Source organism: Dermacentor albipictus, chromosome 8 (assembly GCF_038994185.2).
Source record: "Dermacentor albipictus isolate Rhodes 1998 colony chromosome 8, USDA_Dalb.pri_finalv2, whole genome shotgun sequence".
In the NCBI taxonomy this organism is placed as follows: domain Eukaryota; kingdom Metazoa; phylum Arthropoda; class Arachnida; order Ixodida; family Ixodidae; genus Dermacentor; species Dermacentor albipictus.
In genome coordinates, this window is record NC_091828.1 from 51,079,694 (window position 1) to 51,093,142 (window position 13,449).

Consider the following 13,449-nt stretch of genomic DNA (forward strand, 5'->3'; position numbering starts at 1 on the left):
TGAACTGGTCCAAAAAGAAAAGGAAACAAACCCCTCTGACGACTCTGTGATTGCTCGGACACTGTCACGGGCCTCCTGGGCCTCCCTTCTAGCCTGGTGGGACGCCAGTAGCAACCGCAGTCGTCGCTGCCGCGAGTGTGTCATATTGTTGCAGTCTCGGAAAGCGGCAAAGAGAGAACTTCGTAAGGGCAATGTCCTTAAAGGAGCCACCAATAAAATCTGGACAATGCCAATGACTTCCTCATCCACGGCCAACTGAACAACATCAAATAAAAGGAGCACTGTCATAATCGATTGACTCATCCATTTCCTGGCATGTAGCAGCATGTTCTGAACAGAAGAAGTGTGGCATAACCATAGGCACAGGCCAGGCAAAATGGGATTCCATTATAGCAGTCGCACCGAGCAATCGGAACCAACGGTCATGCAGTCGCTTCATTCCTTACACACCTGTTGAGCATTTCATCCTTTGTTTTCATAGTGCGAAATGGTCAAATTGGTCACCGTTCTCTAAATATACGGGACTTGCAAAATCGTCCTGTACGCATCACAGCTGCCGTCTGCACTGGAGAGTACCATCAATGTTGTGTTCGCTTGTCATCTCTACGGACTTAAGCATATGAGATGTCACAAAACATAATTTAATAACCCTGTTAACGACTGTTTTTGATACCCTTGCAGTGAAGGATTGTAAATGCCGACAACACATAACTGTGCAAAATCAATGCTTGTTGCTAGTGATCAGCTGATATTCTTTATATCCTTCAGCTAACCGCTGGTATATTGACACTTTGTTCTACTCAACAGTGGTATGTATAGGTAAATGCGATCATAGTAAGAAGGTTATTGATATTTACTACTGGCTCAAACTTCTCTGTGAAGCTGTGATTTGCAAATAGTTGAGAAAACCAAAGTAGACTTAATCACTAGTGAGCACCACTGTTTCGACCACATCTGCAATCTTCGGGAGAAGTATTTGAAGAAACACGCCCATACTTGTGGCAAAATGAATAAATGATTGCTACCACTGTCTTACCAAACAAACTGATTTGAGATAAGCAGTGACTAATTCTTAGCATCTAATTATTAATATTGTATCGCCGTTCCAATTACTTATCATTTGACCTGGTTGACATTATGCTCTATAGTAGTAATAGGATACTGAACTGAGCTTATCACTAGTGGTCACTAAACATTCTTCATTATCAGGTAGCAGTGGTAGCAGAAATGCTTATTCAATGCCATTTTGATAGATATCGATGACTATGTATAAGATTGATGGCTACCGCTGTCATACCAAACAAAGTGGTGCGTGATTACTAGTGACAAAGGGACATCTCCTAGGGAATAAACTTAAATAATCATTTGACTCATTTTTAATTTGATACTCATGACTTTATGCTGTGTAAAAGTACAAAAACAGAATGGAGCTTATCACTAGTGATGACTAATCACTCTGCATTATCAGTTACCAATGGTAGCAGAAAAAAGTCCTGATATAATGACGTTTTGATAGATAGCAATGATGACTTGCACAAAGGATGTCTGCCACTGTCAAAGAAATACGTGATCCGTGATCGCTAGTGACTACATTTCTGCGTCTCCTAGTTATCACAACTGAATTGATGTTTAAAAGAGTTTTTTGTTTGACATCCATGACGCTGCGACGCATACAAGTAGGACACCGAACGGAGCCTATAAATAGCGATCATTAATGACTGTGTGATATAAATGAGGAAAGTTGAAGGATTTAAGCTTATTTACTGACACGTTCACTTATGCCATTGAAGATGTGCACGAATGGTGGCTGCAATGGTCACATTGCACAAAGTGATTCATCATCACTAGAGACTCAAGCTTAACATCTTCTAGTTATTGTATTATAGGTATTGAATTGCCGTCTCGATGGCGTTTCATTTGATATCCATGACGCTATTCTGCATGAAAGTATAGAACATTGTGGTCAGCGCATCACTAGTAATTGCTAATGACTCAGCGTTATCTTTTAGCATTGGTAACAAAAATGTGTTTGTTTTATTACAGCTGGATTGATACCAATGATGGTATTCACTAGTGACTTAGGCATACAGCTTCATAGTAGGTATAGTTGAGTCGCTTGTTTTATGACATTTCATTTGATATACATGATATTATAGTGTGCAGTATAGCGAGATCACTGAAGTGCACATTGTATTTCACTTGTGCTCACTAGGGACTCAAGCTTATCAGTTTGGTGTATAATGCAATTAATTGTTATTTCATGAGAAATTTAGTGTTAATGATTTTAATGAAGCATATGCATAGCTTTGCAGTGAAGCATAATTAGGTTGAAAGTGGCCACTTTGATGGAACATTGTGTGTGTCCTTTAGTTATACACATGTGCACACTCTTTCCCCGGTCAAGATACAAGCACCGAGATGTCTAATAACTGTACTGGCAGCCATTCAGAGTTGCTTTTATCACTGCTGTGGCAATTTGCGGCCTTCCTGGCTGTTACATTTTCCCGGGTGGTATGGCATTTACTTGCATAATGATCGCACTTGCGTAATGATCGTACCCCTGAATTTTGTCGTCAAAATTAGATTTTTTTCTTTCCCTTTTAATGATCGCACCCCGCACTTGCTGCAGCGATATGTCGTGTGCCAAGTCAAACTAAGGATGATCGCGCTTACCATCTGTCGAATGCTACGCGAACGACTCTTCCAAGACATACCAAGCGGTCTGCAAGCACCGAACATTCTTAAGCAGATGCCCCATTTCATTCCTTTCAAAACTTTCCGCACTCCCATAAAAAAAAAGCTACAACCTAACTTGTGTTGGCTTTATTATATTTAGGCTTTTAAAGTGTTGTGGTCAACAACCACAAAAAAGAACGCCTTTCGGTTCATCTCGTCTGCACTCGTGGGCACGCAACAAATCGCAAGCAGCAACGATAGTGGCCACGTTTACACTGATACATTAGAAGTGTACCCTATTCATATGCGGACGCTTGTAACACAGCTAAGATATTCCCCCACCCTTAGCGGAAAAGTGCCGTATTAGGATAGTAGTGAAGACTAATGCCGCAATTTCCACTTCATACCCGCCATGTGTTTCTATGTCACTGGCAGCTAAGCATGCCCACCTCTGTTTCTGTCCCTGCAAGTGGACATGGCTACGTTATTGCCACAGACCTTCCAATATTAACAATACTATTCATTACTGATATGGAAGAAACTGTTTCAATGCGCATAATATACTCAGGAAAAATAATAAATTTCGTTCGGTGCATTCGGCTTGCTCTGCCGGCCTCCATATTTGTTTTGGTGTCCTGCACTATTACAACGGCAGCCGCCTGTTTGTTGACCTATTGTCATCCCACAGCAAATGCAGGATGAAAAATTGTTTTTCTTTTCTCAGGTAATTTAACTTGTGTAATGATGGCACCCCTGAATTTGCGTCAATTTTTTTACAATAAAGTGTGATCATGATGCGAATAGGTACGGTACTTTCTTTTTTTTTCTGGCTCTTGAAAAACATATCTGTGGGTTTTAGTGTATTACAGCAAAGTAAAAAAACTAGTCATTTTGTTATATCTGATAAAGGTAAAGAACTGGAACTAGGATTCTAAATGCATCTGCAGTAAGCTTTGCCGACCTAAAATTAGCTCCATCATAATATATTAAATCTTGCAATCCGCCATGTGAAGATCATTCCTAATATATGCCACCATCCTATTAATGAAAGTTGCGAGTCCTCTGCCATGCTCATTATCCTTAACTTCTGCTTTGAAACGTGTTAAGGTCACGCTAGACATCAGTGTTTCCTGTAACATAACCTGAGGTTTCACACCACGCGTTCTAACAAGCTGCTGCAGAGATGCCTTCTTATTACTGGACCGCCTGCAATTCCACTGCCAAATACTAAATGGACTAATAGAGCAGTCTTGATCATGTAAATTTGTGGAACTTGTTCTGAGCTTAGTGGAATGAATGAGTGGAATGAAATCACTTAGTGGAATGCCTAAGTTCTGATATTAAGGGTTTCTGGAGTGATGCTGAAATTGTCCTGTTAGGTGACAAGAATGCCCACACACAGGATCTAGATGGCTATGCCGACAACAACGAGAAGTCAATACTAGATGTTTGTGAGCAACAAGCAGACCACGGGGGAATTATGAAACCGGCAATTGACATTACTGCCTGATGACAGAAGGAATCCTTCTTAAGATGAGAGAAATCGTCATTGACGAGGAAGGGTATAGTAGCATAGGAAGTGACCATAAACACATCATTCTGAAACTGAGATATGCAGTTGCGAAAGATAGCAAGCAGTAAGTCTGAAACAATACAACATATCTTAGATGACAATGGAAACAAACTGGAAGGGAACACACCATTAAATTGCATTGGAAAAATAACAGCCGAATCTTTCCAAGGCAATGATGAGGTTTTACTTGAGGAAAGAAAGAGCATGAAAGAGAAGCAGATGGAAATGGAGTTGGTGGTGACAAATTTCAACTGGAAGAAAGCCCAAGAAAAAATTCCGAAGCCAACAGCCACAGGGCTAGACGAAGTTACCGTTAGGCTGATTAATCAACTAGGTCCAAAAAGTAAAAAAGCTCTGCGGAAAGCAGTAGAAAAAAGTCTGAAAGATACATGAATACCAGACAGTTGGCGACAAAGTAAAATAAATATAATTTATAGAGGTAAGGGGAAGAAAGATAGAATTCACTCGTATAGACCGTTGACCATTACATCGGTAATATGCAGGTTAGTAATGCAGGCAATTAAATTAAAGCTGGAAGAATGGGCAGAGATTAATGGCATTTAGTGGAACTTCACAATGGCTTCATAATAGATAGGCCTCTGGATTATAATTTTTTCTCCATGCTCAGTCTATTGAAGTGTTCAAAGTAGAAAAGAAACGGTTGTATGTGGCGTTTTTAGAAATTGCAGGAGCGACAACGTAGGCCACAACATTTTGTGACATATTCACGAAGGGAGAGACTTAGGTGACAATTGTCTAGAGCTTTTGAGAGAGATTTACCTAGAAAATACCGTTTGCATCGAATGAGAAGGAATGAGGAGCAAGGAGAAACTTGATATCAACAAGTGACTGAGGCAGGGGTGCCTGTTATCCCCACTGCTGTTTATGATGTACAAGGTGAGGAGGGAAAGAGAGCTAGAAAGAAGTCATATCGCGTTTAATCTCTCATACAAACAGGCCGGTACAGTAGTAGAGCAGCAGCTTCCAGGTTTGTTTTATGCGGACGACATTGTGTTCCTAGCTAACACACAGAGTGACATGTAATGTCTGGCCAATTCTATGGAAGGGAAGGCGATAAGTTATTTCTAAAATGTAGCGTTAAAAAATGGGGTGTTACAGTATTCATTGAAAACAGCGAACAGGCAGTGACAATACCGTGCCAGGAAATATCTTGCGTAAATGAATACAATTATATCTTGGTTTACAGATAAATAAAGGCAATAAATATATGGAAACAGGAAAAAAGAATAAAGTAAAGGGGAAGAGAAATGCGGCCATAATGAGACACAGAGGGCTATGGGGATACAATAGATACGACGTGCTGCAGGGTATGTGCAAAGGTGTAATGGTTCCAGGACTTACTTTTGGAAATGCGATTGTTTGCTTGAAATCAGGGCTACAATCAGGACTCGATGGCAACCAAAGGTCAGTGGGACTTCCGCATTGGGTGCTAACGGGAGGACAACAGATGAAGCTGTCCAGGGTGATATGGGCTGGACAAGTTTTGAAGTGAGGGATGCTCACAGAAAAATTAATCATGAAGAATGACTCAGGAATGTGGAAGAAAGTAAATGGGCTGGGAGAGTGTTGAGATATCTGTACAGGAAAAACATTGATTCAAAGTGGAGGAAAAGAACTGGGAAGGTTACCAGCAAGTATGCGGCCTGTGTGGTGAGCACCACAGCTACAAAAAACGTCAAGCGAAAAGTCAGAGGCTGAAATAATCTTGTGTGGCGGCAATGGAAAAGAAACCTACCATGAGTAACTACTTAAGAGGAAAAAACAATCTGGAAAGAAATAATTTATGATATCTCAAAGGGAAGCTCATTACTTTTCGAAGCGAGTTCAGAATGCCTTGGAACACGCACTTATAAAGCGAGATATAAGAAAGAAGAAGCATGTGCTTGCTGCAGTAAAGCTAGAGAAACGATGGAGCATGTTTTATTAGAATGTGAAGATATCTGCCCAGCGGTCTATTTAGGAACCACGGTCCTCCTTGACGCCCTTGTGTTCAGCGAGAGCATGGGGAAAGTAAACATGTCCACAATAGAGATTAGTAAAAGGTGGTTTGAAGCTTGGCAAAAGAAAAATAGGTAAACTAGAAACAATGGTGGTGGAAAAAAACCAAATTCACTGTAGGGTTTCAGAAACTTTGTTTATTTGAATTCACCATGGGTTTTTTTTCCTTTTGTTAACATAGGTAACACTGGGCACTGGGCATTAAAATAACAAGAGCTTGTTGGCACTACCCATCGCCTCATTCCAAAGAGGACTTGTAACATCCTCACACAGACACACACATACACACACACACACACATATATATATATATATATATATATATATATATATAATGTGGACGCTCTCCCTGCAGCCGAAGCGTAAGTTGGGCACAGTTTGAAATTAGTGTGTGTCATTCCTTCGGAGCCACCGACGGTGCTTGCTATCTCCCTTTGCAAATACTAGAATACCTTCGCCTGCTAGTGTGTTAAAATCCACTGCGCTTTGAAATGGGAGCGTACTATTCCTTGTTGGTTCCAGCAATCATTTGCCGCTATATTGTGATGGCAAAGCACAAGGAAGGAGCAGAGTGCACTCCAAAAGGAGTTGAGCCGCACCAAACATTATAAAAATTTACTGTAAGGTCAGGATCGGGGTGTGAATGACTGAAATTTGGATTTGAAGTTTCGCTCCATGACAGCACAGCCTGCCCTGCCACAAAGCCACACTTCAGGGCAAGGTTCTCGAGTACTCACACTTTCGCTATCTCTTTGGGAATCCCACCCTTTTTCCACCCCTGTGTGTTGAAGCTCCCTTCTCTCCTCCACTGTCGGTCATTTTCCTCCTCTGCGTGGGTCGCCATTTTGCATTTAACAGGTAATAGTGCACATGGTGCTAGCAGAGTTGAACTTGGGTCACGATAAGCTATGATGCTAAGTTAAGCTAAGCTCCCATCTCGGGAAACAGTATACAGTCATTGGCTTAAGATACGACATGGACAAGTAGTTAATCCCATAATGGATGCTGTTTTGTACACATCTGGGGGTTGTGTATGCAGTTATTTTCATGGGTTATACGCACATATTATATTTTTTTCTTTCTGGGCTGTTCCGAAAGAGGATGCGGGTTGGCAGGTTATATGGGAAAAACTGCAGCATTTCCTAGCCGGCTCCTTCAAATCTCAACTTAAGATAATGTTGCCAAAGTTCAGTGCGTGATCAAGAGGAAATTAACTGATCAAGTCTGGTATAAAACAAATTTGTTGTGCCAGTTTGTGCCTCCTAATTATACTCTGTCTTGCGATGTGACTGGTTGAATAGGTAGGGGCGGCGGAGTAGCTTTATTTATTCACAAAGGCATTGATTTTGTAGTGATACCGAGTCTTCCTGTCACAGAGTCGGTATGGTGCAAATTATACATAGGTGATCTTGTGGTGGCTACTGAGTAAATAAAAATAACCGTTAGGAGTTCTTTGTTTCATCGTACTTGAAATCACCCTGAAGATCTCCCAAATTAAATGATAAAGATTGCTTGTCTATAAATTTAGCCTCTGTGTTCTTTTTGCCATTTCTTAACAACTCTTATTTATTTTTTTGTTTGTGCAGCATCAAGACCTTTAATTTCTGCATCAACTGCCAAATGTGACAACTCAAAGCAAGGATGCTTCCACCGATGTCAGCTATGTGACTATGAGACTGATGAACTATTTCTTCTGGAAGAACATGCCAGCGACCATACTGGCGAGAAACTGTTTCATTGCCCTTTATGCCATCGGAGGTTTCCACAGAAGCAGAGACTGAAAACCCACCTGCTCACCCACACAATCAAGACGCCATTTCAGTGCACTTCATGCTTTCGGAGCTTCTCGGATAAGGCTCACCTGAAAGACCACTTGCGCATCCATACGAAGGTGAAACCGTTTCATTGCCTTTTATGCCCTCAGAGCTTCTCACGAAAGTATGACCTGAAAGATCACCTGCGCACCCACACAGGCGAGAAGCCATATCAGTGCCCTTCATGCTCTCGGGGCTTCTCAAAAAAATGTCACCTGAAAGCACACCTGGTGACTCACACAAACGAGAAGCCATATCAGTGTCCTTCATGCTCTCGGAGCTTCTCGCGAAAAACCTCCCTGAAAGACCACCTGTGCAGCCACACAGGTGAGAAGCCATATCAGTGCCCTTCATGCTCTCGGGGCTTCTCACGAAAGGGCTACCTGACAAAGCACCTCCCCACTCACTCAGGCGAGAAGCCATTTGAGTGCCCTTTATGCTCCCAGGCATTCTTACGAAAGTATGACCTGAAAGCGCACCTGGTGACTCACACAAGCGAGAAGCCATTTGACTGCCCTTCATGCCGTCAGAGCTTCTCACGAAAGAGCAACCTGAAAGTCCACCTGCGCATCCACACAGGCGAGAAGCCATATCAGTGCCCTTCATGCTCTCAGAGCTTCTCACACTGCAGCACCTTCAGGAAACACATGAGGCGAGAAGCCATTTCAGTGCCCACTCTACCTTCAGAGATTCTCGTTCAGAAATGCCCTAAAGATACACCATGCAGTGCATTCATACAGGTGACCGGCCATAAAATTGCACCGTCTCCTCCAGGTCCTCATCACTTGAACGGACTTCAGAGAGCACAGCACCATGGTGCTGTAATGTAGGTCAACAATCTTGTTGAACTAGAGTCTTAGTTACTTACTCTTAGATTCTGTGCTGCAAGATTAGACAGTCACACGTGCAATGAAACGACAATGGGTCCATTGATAAAGCATGTGCGTGTGATGACGGTGAAAACATACGGTCGTAACTTTTTTCTGAGTGGATTCTAATTTGGAAATATCCTTTATGCGTTGAGGCGACCACACTACAGAAGCATACTCTAAAACAGGTATAATTAGTGATTTATAGGCTGTAAGCTTGCACTCTTTAGTGCCTTGTTTTAAAGTTCGTTTTAGGCACCCTAATTTTTGCAGCGCTTTATAGCAGACTATTGATATGATTATGCCAACTAAGGGTTGGCATAACTAAGGTTAGGTTAGTTGTGAAAGTAAGTCCAAAGCATTTGTACTTGTTAACTTCGTTAATACTGTACCCTTGAGTGCCGTAGGTGAATTTTAGAGGCTGTTTCTTGTTAGTAAAAGTCATTGCCACAGTTTTGCTGAAGGTAATGTTTATCTGTCATGTGTTACTCCAGTCTGAAAATGATGAAAATATGTTGTTAAGCACTTCTTGATCACGAAGAGTATGAATTTTGGAATAGATCACGCAATCATCTGCGTAGAGATATTTTCACTTGTGTGTTTCTGGCTACTTCAATAATGTCATTAACATATATGATGAATAAGAGCGGCCCGAGAACTGAGCCCTGCAGCACCCGTGACATTACCTGAGCTATAGAAGAGGTTTTGCAATTAAAAGTGACAGATTGAAGTCGGAGGTGCAGGTAACCGGATATCTAGTCAATTAGTTTATTACCAGGAAAGATTGCAGCAAGTTGTAGTATTCAATGGCTTACCCTGTGAAATGCTTTTGAGTAGTCGAAAAAGATGGCATCAAGCTGACCGCGGTTATTTAGTGATATGGCTATGTCATGCGTAAATTCTAATAATTGTGCTGTAGAAAATCCTGGTCGGAAACCATGCTGCTGTGGGGACAGAAAGTTATTTGCCGATAAATACTGAATGATGTGCTCGAGAAGTTTGCAACATGTGGGCAGCTAGTGATTAGCTGTTTGCTACCAGAATTGAAGATGGGAATGATGTTAGCTTGTTTCTAAACCTGGGGAACTCAGAGACGTCTCAAGAGATTTGTTAAATATAACTGTCAAGTACCGGGCATTCCCTTCAGAGTATCGCTGTAAATATTTGTTTGGCCCTCGGTCAGCTCCAAAGCTTTTTGTAATATCAATTGTTAGTAATAAGTTGTGAACACAAGCGTAAGTTATAACGAGAGCAGGACGCTCTGGTAAAGTGTTGTTGATGCAAAAAGGGGGACCGACGCCATCGTCCTGACAAAAAACACTGAAAATAAGTGTTGAAAGTTTTGGAAATAATCAGAGGATCAGAGAAAGGGTGATCGTTAATGATCAATGATGAAGTGTCATGAGCAGCCGGAAGCACCGTTTTCAAAACATCGATGAGTTTTCTTTCAAGAATGTTGATAACATGGTGTCGAAATAAAAGTGTCTGGCTTTGTGCATTTTTGGTTTTTAATTCCGGCTGAAGCTGGTGCAGTATTGAGCATTAGTTGCTATGACTCACATTTTTATGTTTCCGGAGCCTCTCGATGCCCCTGATAAGATGAATATTGTCCCCATTATACGAAGGGTGCTTCAAGTTGCGTTTCACACACTTCTTGGGAACAAACTGCGGGATGCATTTCTTAAGAATGTTGCAGAACATATCAAACAAGTTGTCCACACTGCAAATGCTGCTATATTGTAGAAAAGCGTCAGAAGAGGATGCTAGAATATTACCAATAGAATTGTCATCAGCATGGGAAAAATTATTGACAATCTGAAAATCAAGTCTTGCGCTCACAAGTGAAATCAACCTTCAGCAGAACTTCCTTGTGATCGGACAGGCCTTCTATGATTTGGCAGTCCTATCCATTATGTAGTAACCTTTGGTTAAGGAAAATCAGATCAAGGATTGAGCTCTCACGGGTAACGCTACTAACAAGCTGTGTCAGATCTAAGAACAAAACCAAAGTCAATAAGCGAGTCACAAATTGGCCTCTCACGACCATACGAAGCCAATGTACTCCAGGTAATACAAGGGGTATTCAAATCACCAGCAAGGATCAATTTACAGTTGTCAAGCTTGTGTTTTAATACATAATTGCAACAATCTGGAAATATATTTTTTTGGAATCAGGAGGCTGGTATAAAGTGCATGTACCCACCACAAGATCACCTATATATAATTTGCACCATGCCGACTCTGTGTTAAGAAGACTCGGTATCACTACAAAATCAATGCTTTTGAGAATAAATAAAGCTACTCCGCCGCCCCTAACTCTTAACCTATCACATCGCAAGACAGAGTAATTAGGAGGCACGAACTCACCTTCCGTGACCAAGTCGTTTAGCCAGGTCTCACTGACACAGATAAGAGATGGTTGATGGCATTCAATTAGCGAATTGAAGTGAACTGGCTTGTTCAATAGGCTGCGTGCATTTATATTCAGAATGGTTAGGTTGTATCTATCCCGAAGTAACTCTGTGCTGCTAGTGGTGGGTAGGTTGCTGGAAGTTTTGATAAGCGACTTGCTAGTGTCATCCCAGGAGTACCAGATGCTGTCTAATATCAGAATGCCAAAGGTGAGTCGAACCTTGTTCACGTTCTTCCTAAGCTCAACCGAATTACCCACAAAGCTTTGCGAGTTTGCCACACAGGGAAAGAAAAATTCTCACTGATATGAGTATCTGACCCTATGAATTCAATAGCATTCCTTAGTATCGAACACTTCACTCTGAAATTGAGCAGCTTAAGTATGATAGGTCTCACCTTTGTGCACCGAGCCAATGACTGCACTCAACGCAGTTGCATTCTATTTTCAGTTTCGTGGAAAGGAGCTTCAGCACAGTGGCAAGTAGTTGCTCTTGGAATTCAGGCGATGGCTCAGGCACACCATAGATTATTAAGTTGTTCCTACGTGATTGGTTTTCTAAATCATTTTTTCTACCCAGCAGTTCGATGGCTTTCCTAAGGTCCTCGACTGTTTCTTCTAGAGTATACACACGCTGGTCGATGCCAGCGGTGGCCGACGCCTTGCTTCTATTTTCGAGATCCTATCTTCAAATGCATCAATTTTAGCGGTCAGACTTACTAAACCTTGGCTGAATTCTGTTTGCCCTTCTAGCAGTTCCGTGAGCACATGTTCAGATTTTGTGTCTGGGCCAGGGTTTGACTTTACATCACCCGACATAATTAGCAACATTCTCAAGGAATGCAACAAACAAGAAAAGGTACACAAAAGGCACTCAGGGTCCAGCAGCAGCAGCAAACAACAATCGTCACTTCTGAAGTAATGCACATGGTGTCTATTGGTTACCTGCAAGATGAAGCAAGCAACGTTGAGACAGCCGTTCGCCATGCTGCTACCGGACCCACTGAAGAGCAGAAGCCGCGAGTCTGGCTTTATATCGTCCTGCGATCACGTGAGCGTTGCAGCAGTTGTCCGCCATCCACTGTTTGACCAGCACCGATGAGGTTCGTTGTCGTCGATAAGCATGTTCTCGTGTGATACGAAATCACATGTGCCGTTGAAGGTAGAGTCCAAGTTCGTATGTACCAGAATGCCACGCAATCGACAAATGGAAAAAGCATAGTCCTCTGGATAGAGGCGGCCGACGCAAGCAGAGATCTGCAAGATGAAGCAAGCAAAGTTCAGACAGCTGTTCGCCATGCCGCTACCAGACTCACTATTAGTCGCATATTTTAACGCCTTGTAGAATACATCAATTTTGTCCACTTTATAGATGTCCTACTTGTAGCATTTTACAGAATTGTGATATTTTTCATTGCCGAGTTAGATGTAAACTTGATAGTTTCATTTTCTGAAGATTCGTGATTTTCAAAATTGGTATTAAAAAACTGATGGCCTAAATAAAAAATTCACTACCAACAATCACTAGATTCTATTTCCTTTATATGCAGCAAACCTCGTGGTCTGGTGCTGTAGTTGTCAAGAAGAATGATTTCTCCTTTCTCACACATTTAGAATGGAGCCCCGAAGCCTAAGCTTGCTCGTAAAGGGTCCCTGAAACACTTGCGGGGTCACCATATTTTGTCTTCATCTTTTCTCAACACGTTATCGAACACAGAGCAAAAGGATTTATGAGAACTGACCCACATAATGTCGTCGTAGCTGAGAAAGAAAACAAAATACAGTTAAACTTTAATTAACCCTTTGAGGGTCAAATTATTTTGAAAGAAACTTTCCCAGGTGGTCAAATTACTTTATTGCGGATCTTGAATCTACAGAAGGTATAAGTCGGGAATAAATAGTAAACAAAAAAATTATGAACAGTATTTTGTTGTCGGCATCACTCTGAACTGCAAAATGTTCAATAGTATTTCAGAGTGTGGTACTCCTTGAAACATGTGTCTATGCACAGTGCCTTATCGCAGTCTGCACACCTAAAGAGTGTGTCTGTTCTCTTGGAGTGACGAGTTGTGTTGGCACACACAGTAC

The 13,449-nt window shown here is 41.7% G+C and overlaps 1 protein-coding gene across 1 annotated transcript in view; it reads left to right on the forward strand.

Moving 5' to 3' along the window:
• The window catches only part of LOC135896033 (zinc finger protein OZF-like), a 29,896-nt gene extending 17,166 nt beyond the window's left edge, over positions 1–12,730 (forward strand). Inside the window, exon 4 of the mRNA XM_065424352.2 lies at positions 7,855–12,730. Within this exon, the coding sequence (XP_065280424.1) occupies positions 7,855–8,912 (1,058 nt within the window). The 3' untranslated portion in view covers positions 8,913–12,730. The remainder of the gene's footprint in view (positions 1–7,854) is intronic.
• The last annotated feature ends 719 nt before the right edge of the window (positions 12,731–13,449 follow it).